The sequence below is a fragment of the Phodopus roborovskii genome, unplaced genomic scaffold, assembly GCF_943737965.1.
Source record: "Phodopus roborovskii unplaced genomic scaffold, PHOROB, whole genome shotgun sequence".
NCBI lineage: Eukaryota > Metazoa > Chordata > Mammalia > Rodentia > Cricetidae > Phodopus > Phodopus roborovskii.
The window spans coordinates 3276482-3292506 of NW_026126619.1; the positions used below are offsets into that span (position 1 = coordinate 3276482).

The window sequence follows — 16025 nt, forward strand, 5'->3', positions numbered from 1 at the left end:
TTAGAATTGATTATCCTTCCCTCACAAGTGATAAAGTCACTTAACACTTTTAATGTATTTAACACCAGGAAAACACAGGGTATACCCCGATGCATGTATTATGCACGTGAAGTACAGGACTATGGCAAAGGGTACAAGCTACAAATCACTTTTATGCAATTAATTTAGGGAGCTGGACTATATCATTAAACTCCTGCTGCAAATCGTGTTCTTATGTAAGGCTAAAATAATACCCAACTCCTCAGACTGAATGGAAGCATGAGCAATATCTGGAAAATTTAAAAACGACCACAACTAATGGATACCAACAAGATAAAGGTTTCTCACTTTCCCAGGGGCCTAGGGAGCCACTAAGGAAGCATGTACTACAGATGTTAAGGATGTCTAGTGTGAAATAGAGATTGAAATTCTAGAATTTGTTATCTTACAGTTGCCTCCTGTATATCAGGGCATAATAGTCAAAAATAACTCACAGTCCTATGTATTCATTACCACAATTGACAAGAAGTTTTGACACTGGTTTACAAAGCTCTATATGAGACTTAACTATTACTTTTTAGATAATAATTATTATTGCTGAAGACGGTTCTGTTAGCATTCAGGCGTCTGTACCGGCCGCCCTTGGGGTTCTGACAGGATACATCCTCAGCTGCAGCCACTAAGAGCATCACCTGTGCACATTCACTACATTGTTTTAAAGGGCCCTGCCCACCCCCGTCCTCCTCCTCTCCCTCTCTCCCCCTCTTTCTTTGCTCCCTCGTTCCTCTCTCCCACTGCTCCTGTCCCTGGATGTTGGTCTCCCACATCTCCTTTCCCTAACAAAAACCCGTCCACTTGAACTCTGTCACATGGCCTCTTTCTCTCTCATGCCACTTTTTACAATTACAACAGATTGGCTTTCTTGTTGTTGTTGCTTTGTTTTTTGAGACAGGGTTTCTCTGTGCAGCTTTGGCTGTCCTGGAACTCACTGTAGACCAAGCTAGCCTTGAACTCGCAGAGATCTGCCTGCCTCTGCCTCCTGAGCGCTGGAATCAAAGGGGTGCAACCCTCATTGCCTGGCAACTGTTGACATTTACTGAGCACTCTGTATTCATGTTAAGCATTTTACCTGTTTCACTCACTTTGCTCACCATGATACACCTTAGACAGGCACAATTAATACATGGGGGGATAAAAGGCAACTGCTACCACCACCAAAGTACTTATCAGGGTAACTGGCCTAGAGGAAGTAATGCTTGTTATTGCAATTATTATCTTAAATAAGTCAACATTAACATTCCTTAAAAAATGAAACAATAGATTTTTTTAAACTTAGGTTCAGCAGGATAATTTTATGAAAATGTTCAAAACTGCTTTTAAAAATGTATAAGTTTCATGAATACATGGTAATAATATACTGTATGGATATTTAGGATGTATCAAACTTGTAGTTATACTTTCAAGCCTGTTTAGCTATTTCAACTAAGGACTAATTAAATTGAAAAAGGTATCAAATAACCAAATGAAATGTGTTTTCGATTACACATTTCGATTAACATTGCCCTGTTAATGCCATTTTCTTTGCTTGAACTGACCCCATTAAAGCCTGATGGTCAGCTACAACGTTTGTTAGGAATACTTACAGATTGTTAATACAATAATGAAGAAATGTGAGGTTGGTGGAGGAGAATAATGTGGAAACTTTCTTCCAACCTCAATGTATCTATCGTTCCGAAAGTTCACTTTAAACACTCAGAGCGTGTGTACACTTGCACGAGCATCAGTGACAAGCGGAGGTGATATTTATTAAAATCCACCGGGTTTCAAGTTCAACAGCAGGTCAAGTCTGAAGAGGGCTTGAGAGAAAAACTATCTTGTTCATTAGCTACATTAAACACTCTGACTTACCCCTTGGCCAACTGCAACCCGTTCCAATGCCTTAAAGGAGAAAGAAACAAGACAAAGATTGCTGATGTATTTTTAGTCTTATGAGATTTATAAATCTACTCTGTAAGAATTTGCAATAGTGACAATCAAAAAGATTAATGAAGTGATTACATGTAAGTTTACATAGTTAAAAGTATCAATATTATTAAAGAATGTTAGCTCATACGAATATAAATTAGGACTAATTTATAATGGGAAAGTGTCATACATAAAAATACAAATCATGTTCTGATTATAAACTACATGAATAGTGCAGAAGAAATTAGAAAGCAGCAAGAAATAAAAACGGCAGTCGGACCCATGTTCACTATTGCCCTTATGTACCATACAGACATAGATGTGTTTTTAAACTTCTTCTTAACATCCTGCAGTTTGTGGGGCATGTGATTTCATCTCTAAGTTTTACTCTGGTGTTGGGAACTAAACCCAGGTTCTTGTACTTAACTACACAGGTGCTCCATCAGTAAGCAAACTCCCGACCTCTTAGTTGCATCTTTGAGCAAGCAAACAGGAACAGACTGTGTAGGTGGAAGAGTGTTTCAGGGGAAAACATGATCTGCATGTTGTGTGAATTCGAAGCCTATTCTCATCTGATCTAGCATCACAAGGAACAGAACGGGCTACAGCACACAGTGTCTGCATGCTCTGAATGCTTGTTGGGTGATGGCACTAGGCACTATTTGGGGAGGCTGTAGAGCATTTAAGAGGCAGTCTATTTGGAATCACAGCATAAGCAAAAACAGTAAAGTTAAATTTGAGGCTGTTTTTTTTTTTTTTTTTAAACTTTAGGTATGGTTATTTAGCAGAACACAGGAAAGCAAGAAACTGTGTCAGACTTATACTAAATTAAGGATATTGAGTTATGTTACTAATATATGCAACTTTAATTTTGTTTAACACTACCTGCCAAAATATATTTTATTCCCTGTAACTTAAAAAAAAAAGAGAGAGAGGCAGTCTAGCTGGTGGGAACTGGTTACTAGTGGGGAACTGGTGATGGCTTCTGCTTCCTAACGTGTGGTGGCATGCATACTATGCTCTTGCCGCCATGACCTAGGCTGCCTCACCCTGACTTCCCTGTCTTACAGTTACTGTTAGTTACTACAGTGATATAACTGTAACTAATAGAACACTATAACAATTTTATGGTATTGATTTTACAGTTAAACTTAAAGAACACAGACATTTCATATAGTACTTCCTAACATTTCTAATAATCATGTTGAACATATGATACTTACTATATAATTTATAAATGGAATAGGCCTTTATAAATTTCTTCATTTCTTAGACATACATTTCCAGATTTATTGGATACTAAGTACTTAATGAAGATCATGTTTTTAAATGTTAATTAGGAAACATTCCAAACATAAGGTAGATAAAGTATAATTGATCTGTGTAACCTTGATACTCAAATTTTAAATATCTGTGTTTTGCTTCAGGTTTCTAGGTTTCCACAAATTTTTAAGTGATAGCTGAAACAAACACTTTTTGAATTAAAGTGTAATCTACAAACTAACTTTTCTAAACGCCGTGTCCAATGTATAAGATGGTTGACATGATCAGTAGCTTCCCAGGAACTATGTGGCTAGGTAGCAAATGATCATGGGCTGAATCTTGTTCTTTGACTCTTGATTTATAACTTTTTTTCTCATGTCTTGGCGGGTGTGCTTCAGTGAACATCACAGAACAAATGCATATCAAGTTAACCCTAAAGTCTACTTCAATGTCTTGCCTTTAGGGAATAGGCCTGGCTAGCAGCGTTCCGTTAGAGTCATCCTCACTCTAACAATCTTCTGAGCATGTCCCATTCACACACAGCATGAAGGAAGAGGGATTTCCAGGGAAGTACATTAAGCATGCCACATAAGAAAATGATTATTTGGGAACAAATAGATTTCTAAGCTATTCCTAGGACACAAACTCTTTGCAGCTACATATAAGCACATAGTAGTAGACTAGTAACTTAGAAACAATGAGCTTTGAAAGAATTCATTTATCTAAGATTGGACAGTAAACAAATTATTCAATGAACTGTATGTTATTTTTAAAAAGTTACTCTATGTTTAAGTAAACATGTTGTGGTGTCTGCATATACACAGTGGGATGATTAACACAGGTAAGCAATTTCCTATGTCCATTATCATTTTCTTTTTAAGTGTATGTATTGTCAGAATAATTACGTACATAATAGCATATTAATTATAGTCTTGTTCTATCATTTAGTTTTCTAGATTCATTCTTCCAAACTAACTACAACATTTAAGCTTTCTGATAATTATTCACTTGTGATATTTAGCTTGCTCTTTTGTAGACTAATATGGTATCATGAACAAAAAATGCCAACGGCTAAAGTGTTCTACATTTAGGAACACCAGTCAAATCAAACAAAATAAAGTTTTTGACTAGTTAGTTCATATCTCACAGATTGTTTCCTATCCTATAAGGAAATTAGAAGGTGAAACAACTTTTACAAATATATAAAGATACTGCCAAGCTATGTATAAAACATTGAACTGATTCTGTGTTTAAGACCTGGCAGTTGATACGCTTCATAAACTTTCCTATGATGCTGCGTGTAAAATGGGTGATTGAATACCTTTATCATTATTGTTTTTACACTCACAATGTTCAAAAGCATTAATGGGATGCTTTGTTAAAATTTGGCATTTAACATAATCTAGCTAAGAATAATGAACTGCATAGCGTCTGGATAAAGCTCTCGAGTTTTCTAGAATGCACAGGCATACCAAGCACGCTGACATCCTTGCATTACGGCCACAACACCATCTCTCCTCTTTCAGATAGCGGCACATTGGAAATCCCCAGTTTTCTTGGGCATATTCTGCAGATGGGAAAAATGAGGGCTCGTCAAATAAAATCCTTCCTCTTCCAGTTACAATAAATAATCTATTGAGAGAGCAGATTAGTCATTGAGGAAGTCAACAGTGATGAGATGAGCTGGTGACAAGATGTTTAATAGTGCATTCCAGTGTGCTAAATGGCAGCTTGTAAATGTTATCAAATATGTTTGCTCAGCAACAGCCACCTTGTGTTTAAGCTCCAGGTCTGATATTAGCCAATTTGCCAAAAACTATTTATGTAAGATTTAGCAAAAGCCACTTAAAATTCAACAGTCTTCCTGTTTAGTGTAACCATAGGAGACAACTAATAACACACTGGACATTTATTGCCGACCTAACCTTCTAAAATGAAAAAGAAAATTTAGCAGCTGGCAGTTTATTAAAGAAAGGACAGCTTCATCCCTAACAATACTGAAGCACCGTCTTTCTTGTCACTGTGGTCACCCCTCTGGAATGGAACAGCTGTACGGACTCTTAGTATTTTCACTGTTTGAAGAGACTGTAATGTTTTTCCTCTACACTCCTATTTGGCGCAACTGCATTTATGACTCAAATAATGACAACCAAAATCATAATTCAGACTTAAATAACTTGCTAATGCTAAAATACCTTACACGGATATATTGAATCCAATATACTCTCGGGAAAGCAAAGAAACCACTTAAATTTTAAATTGAGGTCTCTGAAATAGATATCAATGTTATTACAATTATGACAAATAATTGAAAATTGAGATAAATACACATTATTGTTAGAATTAAGAAAAACATACTACCTTGAAAAACTCCTGAAAAGAGAATACAACTGAGGTATATTCTACTAAGAAAAAACTGTACTAAGAAGGATTGGGTGACTTTTCATTAAAAGAAATAAAGTTTTCATTTTATGCAGACCATATATCATTGAAGTATTACATTAAAATTTAGAATACACCCTACCAAAAGCCAGATACAGGGAACAAGGCAGGCTTGTTCCCTACCTTCAGAATTGGGTATTCATAATTCTAATACTGATTCTAGTATTGATATGGCATTCAATACTGTGAAATACTATGCTAAGTGCTTTAAATGTACTAATCTAGTTTATATCTCTGATGCAGTTCTATGAACTAAGTACACTATAATCCCTCTGTTTCAGATAGGAAAACTGGACACAAGCAAGTTAAGAAAACACTCTCACATGGGCAGTCTTACTCCAGAGTGCATGCTTTCAGTTATCAAGCTGACATTAAACATTCATAATCCATCCCACTTACAATTAGAGTGTTCACGGAGCCCCTGAAGTCTACCAGGACTGCCGGGTCCCTGAGCCACTGCTATTTTCAAGATGACCCCAAAAACCATTTGAGTGTTGCTGAAGGTTTTAGGACCTGACTGAGACATAATTCTTGCTTAATGAAAGAACTGCCATAGATAGCCAGGTATTACTGCAAAGGTGAAGTACTAGAGAGCAGGTAAGCGTGGTAAGAATAAAACACTCACCAAATAAAAGCTACTCCTGTCCTTTCCTTGTTCTTTGTTCTCAGAGGGGGGTCTCACTGTTGAGACTGGACTGAAATTTCCAGTTTTCCACAGAGTTGCTAGAAAAGCTAGCTACAGGACTATGCTTTGGCCAGCTGGATGTGTGCAGAAACAATGGATGTGAACTCTTACTCTAAATGTGGTGGACATTTTCTAGTTCTCTAGTTGAATGTGATGACTGTGGTAGACCAACTACCTTTGGACTGAAACAGAAATATCCCCGTGTTTTGTTTAAGCCACTGTCACTCTGATTCTGAACCTATTATTATTATTTTTCCCCCCTCAACTTTTTTTTTTTTTTTTTTTTTTTTTGGCATTTTTAGAACAAGTTAATACACCAACCTGATCTTATTCAGAAGGAGACCCACAGAGTGTTAACAGGACAGTAATTAAATATTTTTCTCCTAATTGTTACAGTGATTTTTTTTTTAAAGGATGTTACATTTAAAGAGAGAGCTAAATCAAATGAGAAAGTAAGTCATGAGAATTTGGTCAGACCCATTTCCTATATTCCATGTCTATAGGGACATCAATTCTTGCTTAATGCAACAGTGCATTTTTAAAAATTCAGTCTGTACTGAATGAACATACACTTTTTCATGTCATTATTCCCTAAAGAAATAGGCATAACAGCTATTTATTTAACATCTACATTTAGGACGTATTGATTCAATCTGTGAATGATGTTTAAGATTAAGGGATCTTCAATGTGAAATTTTATCCTATTTTGTAAGAAGGACTAGGACAGATGCAGCTTTTGGTAGCTCTGGGGGAGCCTGTTACCAATGCCCTGCATAAATTGAGGGACAACAGTTATCAGGAATGATTCAATGCAAAAGGACAAACAAACAAAGCCCCCATGCTTCCAAGAGATATTTGCCCCAAACAGCCGAATACTTTCTTAACAACTCCAAATCATAACTGAATAGCAATTCCCCAATCTCTTTAATATCCCAACCAAATACTTGTAAGTAAACAAGCTTGTCTCACTGAAAAACAGCATGAAAGGCAATTTATTTACTCAAGAACACACAAATTCCACTTACATGAAGCAACAGAGGAAATCCACCCAAAAACAAACAAACAAACAAACTACAGTCCCCAAGGGGAGAGGTAGGCTAACTGCAGCTCTCCATCCCTCCCTTTACTCCTCTAGCCTCATCCCCAGCTCTGCAGCAGACCACCTGGTGTGGCCCCTCCTCACTAGGGGAAGCTCCTCTGCATGCTACCAAAGGAGAATTATAAGCTCCAGGCTAGTCACAGTCCCTTTGATCTATAGTGGTGTCCTGCTGATGAGACATGCAATGGTGGCATAAAGCCTGTGGCAGTAACCAACCAATACCTGATTTGACTTAAGGTCTACTCCATGAGATGGAACCCATACCTGCCACTGCTTGGGTTACCAAGAATGGGTGATTTAGACAGCTCAGGGATCTAGGGTAAAATCAAACACTACTATTATAAAAAATAAAAGTAAAATAAAGTTAGAATAAAATAAAATACTGACATTTTGCTATACTCAAAGATCAGTGCCTTGCTTAACCACTATCAGAGAAGCTTCCTCCTGCATCAAATGGGAACAAATATGGAGACCCACAGACAGACATTCTGCTGAGAGAGACAGATAAAAGACATTGGAACACTTATCCCTAAATGGGAGGTCTCCATCAAATTCCTCCCCTCAGGGTCGGGGAACTCCAAGGGAGCAGAAGCAGGAAGAGTGTAAGAGCTAAAGAGAAGGGAGGACACAGAATATCTTCCTAAGTCTGACTTCTTTCTCTTTAGAAATTGTCCTGACTGTGCTACAAGTTGTGCATATTTCTGCTAATGTCTATGACAGAGCTTTGGTGAGAGACTGAGATTTAAACTGGTAGAAAGGGTCAATCAGACTTCCTTCCCTGGTGTGGGGAGAGACCAGTGAGAAAGTATACAACCTTAGAGTTCTATCCAGATTGAAACTGTCTGGGATGGATTCCAGTCCAGATACTACTGCTTTATGATTTCACTCATGACTACAAATTAGCACAGCTCAGGTACTAAGGGAAACAAATATTCTAGTAAACACTGTAACAACAGCTTCCCAATGAGTATATCACTGTGTACGACAGGGTGCCCTCTGTTGCAAGAATCTTGTTGTGATTAAACAAACAATCAAACAATATTAAAATATATATGGAACCTTTATACTAATATTAAAGGTGAGGTTATATTTTTAATTTCTGTTGTTTTAGACAAAAAAAGGAGGCCATTTTGACAACTAATGTATGATTACCTCAGGAAAAAAGAAAACTAATACAAGGTATTTTCCATATAAATACAATTTACTGTAAACTAGTTTTCATTAAAGGCTATTAGCCTCCTCTATTAACTTTAATATTTATTTATGTTCAGTTGAGATTATTTCTCTTTACTAGTACTTTTGTGTGATGTGGGTATCTGCATGTGGACAGGTGCACATATGTGTCCAGATTCACATATACAGAGGCCAGAGATCAAGTTTGTTGTTCCTCAGGCGCCAGTTACTTTACATTCTTTTTTGAGATAGAATCCATCACTGAGACCTGGAGCTCACTGATAGGGCTAGGTGCTGGCCAGTGAGCCAAAGGAATCCTGGTACCCCTGCCTCCCACATAGATTACAAGCGCCATTCACCACCCCAGGTATGTGTACACTGGGATCAAACTCATGTCCTCTTGCTTGGGAGCCAAGCATTTTACAAACGAAGCCAGCTCCCCAGGCCTTTCTTTACTAATTCTGAGTGAATTTTTGTTTCAGATTTATTCATTCATATTCTTGGCTTCCTTTATTTACCATGAACAAACATAAGATGGACTTTGTGTGTGTGTGTGTGTGTGCTCAACAAACCCAATCTACATAAGCTCCAAAAACACTTTACAGTAATTGGAGAAAATAATGAGGTGTAAACTAAAGTAAGGAGGAGGATGCTATATTAAAGATCCATTTTTTAAAAGCACGAGACAGCTAAAAGATGGCCCAGGGCGAAAAATAAATGAGTGCCAACATTCTAGAAAACACACAGCTGCCTGAAGATCAGATACAGCTGTTGGCTTGAAGACTGCCAAATATATCTACAAACATCTGCACTCACCCCATGCATACTGCCAAAAGGTTTTCTGAGACATGGGTCCAGCTTTAAAAAGAAAAGGAATATGGTATGAAAGAAAACTATAGGTAGGTGGCTCTCAAGTTGGTAGTACAATTTACCTATCTCCTTTAGCTTTCAAAGAACAACACCAAGAATATCATCCCTGATGATTTTTTCAAGCTGAGACATGTCCTGACAGTTTCCAACTGGTCAACTAACTATTAAACTTAATTTTGATGATTAAGAAGCTTAAGCATATATTTGGTATGGATTATTGCTGGGTTGACTTTCAGAAACCAGACATAAAATCTTTGAAAAACAGAAAATTTATGGACATTACAACACTGGTATTTTTAAATTTCTCAGAGTCAACCAAATGAAGAGTCACAGCAGGAAATCAGACTATCTAGTTAGGTAATGCCAAAATAATTAAGAAAATAAGGTGAAGTAAATCAAAATGTCAGGAAAAAATAAGCTAGGCTAAGTTTAAATAAGCCTGCTTTGGAAAGCTGTATTCAAATCAAATGCCAGTATCATTTCAGTCACAAGAGAGCATCCCAGTTAATTTTGTCTTCTTTCACTAATTTACAGAAGAGCTACACAGGAGAACTGATTTATTCCAGGACACAGCACAGCAGAAGTACACTGAGGAGTCAACCTCTCTCTGCTGAACAGTGTTTCTGTAGAAGCCATCATCTCTGTGCTTCTAATACAAATTGTTACCTAGCTTCAATACAACACTGTGGAGGGCTGGAATGGGTAGAGGGCCATGTAGGATCATGTGTTGAGCACGTGTTCCCCAGTCAGCAGCATTGTTGCAGAACACTGTGGAACTTTTTGGAAGTCCAGCCTTGATGTGAGAAGTGGGACACTTGGGTTCATTCTCTACGTCCCAAGTGTAAGAGAATGCAATGCGACCAGCCTGCTAGCTTCCTGTTCCTGCTGTATGTTGGACTGTATTCCTCTGAAACCATACCCAAATAAGCCATTTCTCTCTTAAGATGTCTTTACCAGGTTGTTTTCTCACAGCAATAAGGGGATAAAAGAGAATGAAGATGAGGTGTAAGGTACATAATGTTTAATACCCTTACACACCAGTTACCCTGAGATGCTAGAACACCTGACACTGTTAACAGTGTTTCTTCTTACCTGTAACACATTCTACCACGCTGTACATTCATTTAGCTAACTTTATGTGGGCACACCTCATACCTATCAGAGAGGGCTATGAGAGAGCACTCAGTCTGCTGATTAATCCCCAGCTCTAAGCACTGTAGATGAAGTTTTTCATTGGGACCACTAGCCAGTTCTGCCCGTCAGTTAGCTCCCAAATAACTACACAGAGTGGTTATTATATAATGACTAATTATAAATTCTCAGCTGATAGCTTAGGCTTGTTTTTTTAAGCTATTTCATCACTTGAATTAATCCATCTCTATTACTGTGTGTGCTGCTCCAAGGCTTGTGGACCTCATGTCTGTACTTCTCATCCTGCTCACCCTGCATCTCATGGCATGGCCTCTGGACTCCGCCCTTCTTCCCACAACATTCTCTCTGCCCCAAGAATCCTGCCTAGCTACTACTGGCTAGATTAGTTTAACTTTCTATTAAACTAATCACAGTGACATATCACATATTTGTCCATTCTAGGACAGAACTCTATGGAACCTGGAGCTTGGTATAAGACAGGGATTATGTTAACTTTGCCACACAAACCCCTTGCCCTGTAAAGTCAACTGTTTTAATATAATGACTAAGCTACACAGTGATATATTTGTAATTTTGTGAAGACTTCTAGTGGTGGGGCTGGAGAGTTAACTCAGTTCTCAAGAACCTTGTTGCTCTTGTAGAGGATCAGGTTTGGTTCCCATCACCCACATTGTGGCACAGAAACATCTCTAACTCCAGTCTCAGGGGATCTGATGCCCTTTTCTGACCACTGCAGGCACATGGTGCACATACATACATGGAAGTAACATACTTGGAAGTAAAACACTACTCATACACATTAAAAAAAAAAAACAAAAACTAAAATAAGTTAAAAAGAATACCAGGACCATACTGTGTACATTAAATATATAAAATAAGGCTACATTTATAGTCTATTGGTTGCTAACTACACATACAGTCATATACGCTGACCGCCCCCCCCCCACACCTCTTAAGTGCTTAGCAATAAAGAAATACAAGCTATCAAAATTCTAGTGGTACCATACTTATCTTGAATACTCTACTAATTGCTTTTCTCCTTGTGACAAAGCTGCTCATTTTGGCTCACTGTTCAAGGGCACAGTCTATCTTGGCAGCAGGGTCTTAAGGCAGCCATCACATTGCATCCACAGCCAGGAAGCAGAAAGCAACGGATGCTTGAGATGGACTGGCTTTCTCCTTTTTATCCAGTCAAGAGTCCCAGCTCATGAAATGGTACCATCCACATTTAGGGTGACTCTTCCCATTTAATTATTTCATCTCTAATCTAGATAATCTCATACGGCTGCACCCAGGGATTTGTCTCCAGGGTGAGTCTAAATCTGATTGGACTGACAATCAAGATTAACTACCACAGATACTGCTTGCTAGTTTTAGGCTTTCCTCCATCAATCTGTCTTGTTTCTAACCTATCACTCCAGATTTACAACCCAATTTCCTCTGTTCTTGAAACTATGTCTGCTAGGAAGCTAGAGGCCTGTTTGGTGGGCTTTGTTAGGAACAATGAGCCTGGCTTTCTGTACGTTGACTTTGATATGTCTTGCTGTGGTCTTGTAGCTCAATCTCTGCTTCTGATCTGTAAAGGGCATCTGAATATATAGCCCACTTAAGTCTATGCATAGGAAAAGTTAAAATAAATATTGTGCGTATTTTCTTAAACATACTTCTACAAGCCATTTTCTCAAATTCTATGTCTTAATCGTAATCAATTCCTTGTTTTCAAAGTGGTATTCATCAGAACTACTTATGGAGCATCTTAAAAATACATGCATTCATGTTCTGTCCCTGGAAGCTATACTTCAGACGGCCACAGGCAGTTCTCCCACGTCCTGTACTGACAAATTAGATTTAGCTGTACAGTCAGCGTTAAGAAGCCTGATACAATGCTGCAGGCATGGCTATCCCACTTCCTTTTACTGAGGACATGGTAGGAAATGAGAACGCAATATGGCAAAAGGTGGAGAAGGTGCCTGCCTGGCTCCCCAATCCAGCTGGTTTTGTACATAAGACAAAGAACAGTCCAGATGAAACAGAAACACGAACCAAGCTTGTTATGCTTACCACTCGCTTTTGCACACTCTCTTTTTTCTTGGCTGGGCAACTGTTTTCCTGATGCTCAGGCTTCGGTGTTACTGACACTGCATGCATCTGCACCCAGTTCAATCATCAGTCATCAGTCAGACCACTGTCTTCCCATTTCTACTCTGCTCTCCTGACAAGCAGAACTCTCAACTCTGTTCATTTCAGGTATATATGGAAAATAGTATGTGTTTTACCTGACCAAAGCTTATTACTACCTATCTGGTAAGGCAGTCATTCTTAATAGATAAGATACTCTTCCCAGGAAGGTCTTCCCGTGAATTAACAAAGCCCACAACAGTGAGAGAAAATGACAGAGTGTGGCTGTTGGTCTCTGAGGACAAATTTTCACACTTCTTTTTGTCTACCTCAGGACTTCAAATGTTCAATAAACTCATTGAACAATGGTAACTTCGCCTTTTGTCACGGCACTTCTAAAGTAACTGAGACACGAGGGGGAAGAGGAGACAACAAGTGCATGGGTATAGCAATTGCTCAGTTCCTTCAGACTCTTCCAGTGACTTCCTAATGTGTCTCAGTCAGTGTTCTCCTGCTGTAAAGGGACACCATGACTGCAGCAACTCTTATAAAGGAAAACATTTAATTGGGGCTGCCTTACACTTTCTGAGGTTAACAGTTAGTAGCATGTCAGGAAGCAGGGCAGAATGCAGGCAGACATTGTTGATGGAGAGGCATCAGAGAGTTCTACAGGCATCTAGATCTACAGGCAGCAGAGACTCTGGGCCTGGCTTGAGCATTTGAAACCTCAAAGCCCGTCCCCAGTGACACCCTTCCTCCAACAAGGCCACATCTACTCCCACAAGGTCCCAGCTCCTAATTCCTGTCAAACAGTGCCACTTCCTAATGACAAAGTATTCATACTTATGAGCCTATGGGGACCATTCTTTTTCAAACCACCACACTTTCCTATTCAAACTGAATTTAATCAAATACTGCCCTATATAAGAGAACTGCCACTATTAATAGTCTAAAAACTGTTGTGAAACAAATTTGAAACAGCAGTTTTGAAGCTGTATCTTAGAGAGAGTTATCATATAAAAATGCATCAAGCAAATACTATATTTGAAGCTTCCAACATATTTTTCACTTTTCTCTATAGAGTCCAGAGAGCACGTAATGAATATTACTGTTTTAATAAAACAACAGTACTAAGGTTTTCTAGACTCATAGTCTAGAAAACATAGTCATAGACATCTAAGTATGTTGACTTTTCTTTTTTTTTTTTTAAACAAAGAAATATTGATTCTTCAGAAATGGAGAAAAGTTTGGAAATGAGAATAAATGTTTGTACATAACAGTTTCATAATCACAATTAAAGCAAAACTTACAAGTATTTATAAACTTAAGTCCTACAAAATATATATCATATACCAGTGAAATTTTAGGTATTTGCAAATTTTACGTTTTCAGTAAGCCCATTTTATGGCCAAAGAAATACAATATAAAATACAATATAATACAATATAAAAGTGATATAATATAATATAATATAAAATATATTATAATATAATATAAAAGTCCTTCATACTACTAGTGTTAAATTCGCAAAAAAATTAGATGTTATCTTAAATGCTAATTCAAGTCACAATCATGGCTAGGCATAGTACCACAAGTCTCTAATGCAGCTCTCAGGAGGAAGAGGCAGACGGATCTTCGAGTTCATGGCCAGCCTGGTCTTTATAGTGAGCCCCCAGATGTGAGGGACTATATAGGGAGACCCTTTCTCAACATGGAAATAAGACAAATCAATCAAGACACAATAATAATGGACAAAAGAGAAAGAGAAAACAGCCACGATAATTGAAACACCACAGAACGCTTACTACCTTTAGGCTGGTTTTCAAATTCCTCAGATAAGAGATGGTAGCAACAGCCCACACTGCAAACTCCCTTGACTTCAGACTTGGATGCAAAGATCCGCAGAGTGTTTGATGCAAGGTCGCCACAAGTGTGCAGCCCCACCATTAGACAGTCCTGTGGAGACAAGGCAAGGAAAGACTGATGGGAGATGTCATTCTGTAAATATGTTTCTCGTGTTGGCCAATAGGAAAGCAAGATAGGCAGGACTAGGAGACTAGGAGGAGAGAGGAAGTAGTAGGGAGAAGATCCAAGATGGAGGACAGAGAGAGCAGAACACCAGCCCCTCTTTCCGGTAAGATGAGATCAAGTGGAAATACTTAGATAACTAGAAGTGGGTTAGTATTTAAGACAGAGCTACCCGATAAGAAACTAGTAACTGGCCAACAGAATTATATATTAATACAGAGTCTCTGTATTATTTGCAGTGGGACCAGGCTGCCGGGGAAAAACCTACTCGTAACAAAAGACAAAGGCAATTAAGAGAAGTTAAAAACTACACAAGCCAAGATTTGAAGTGTGTTTTCAAATATGTGAACCTTTTAAGTAATCAATTCTATATAAAATTCTACATACCATTTTATATGCAAAATAACTAACTGTTCATTTTAGTCAAAATGGCCGTATTTTCCCACAGCTTCTGTTTCTTTAATTTCATTTGCATTTTTCTCATCTCTTTTACAACTGTTTGCTCAACAGACAAGACACTGCACATTAAAGGTTAAGGTTGGATCAAAAGTGCAGCTACTCCATAAACCTGAGATTTGCGATGTTTATACGATACTGTGACTCTTCTAGTCAAATTTCTTCTATTGATTGAACTTATTCAGGCTGCCCACCTTATAAAACATGGTTATAAGAAACAGAAAACAAACAAAACTGCCATTTCTAACATAATACGAATATATTTATTTTACTGATCAAATTTACCAAAATAAAAATCAAAATATCTATTCTTGCTCTCAATTTTCTAAAATGAATTTTATGTAAAAAATTGTCTTACAAAATGCTTTTGCTAATTCCTCCAATCCTAATTTAAATGTACTCACATGAAATTGAGTACAAATGTATACATGCATAGAATCTTGTCAATCTATCAAGCATCTCATAGTTGTATTTATTATTGCTTTGCTTAACATGAATCATAAAACTGAATTAAAGAGGGGCAACTGGGACCTTTCATGCACACAATCTGTGCCCGTATACTTTTGCCATTTGTGACTGGAGACTTTTAGGGAAATTGTACTATCTTTTGAGGGTTTAAGAAGATACCGTTTAACATACACATTCATGGGTCACACTATTATTACATTTATGATATAAATATACTGACAGCAATTTCTCAGGTTCTCTTCACAACAACACCTTTAAAAATCATCTACCAATGCTGTGTTAAGAATTATTCAGCCAAAAACTCAATTTTTATAGTGCCAATTAGAA

At 37.8% G+C, this 16025-nt stretch overlaps 1 protein-coding gene across 4 annotated transcripts in view; it reads right to left on the reverse strand.

The window, feature by feature from the left end:
* Mettl25 (methyltransferase like 25) overlaps nucleotides 1-16025 on the reverse strand; it is a 57204-nt gene that overhangs the window by 27158 nt on the left and 14021 nt on the right. For all 4 annotated transcript variants that reach the window (XR_007835892.1, XM_051206401.1, XM_051206400.1 and 1 more), the window contains exons 5-7: nucleotides 14555-14702; nucleotides 4680-4774; nucleotides 1888-1917 (exon numbers count right to left, since the gene is read on the reverse strand). Coding sequence is in view for 3 of the 4 variants with exons in the window: in XM_051206401.1 (XP_051062358.1) it covers nucleotides 1888-1917; nucleotides 4680-4774; nucleotides 14555-14702 (273 nt within the window). In the remaining variant the exon portion in view is untranslated. The remainder of the gene's footprint in view (nucleotides 1-1887; nucleotides 1918-4679; nucleotides 4775-14554; nucleotides 14703-16025) is intronic.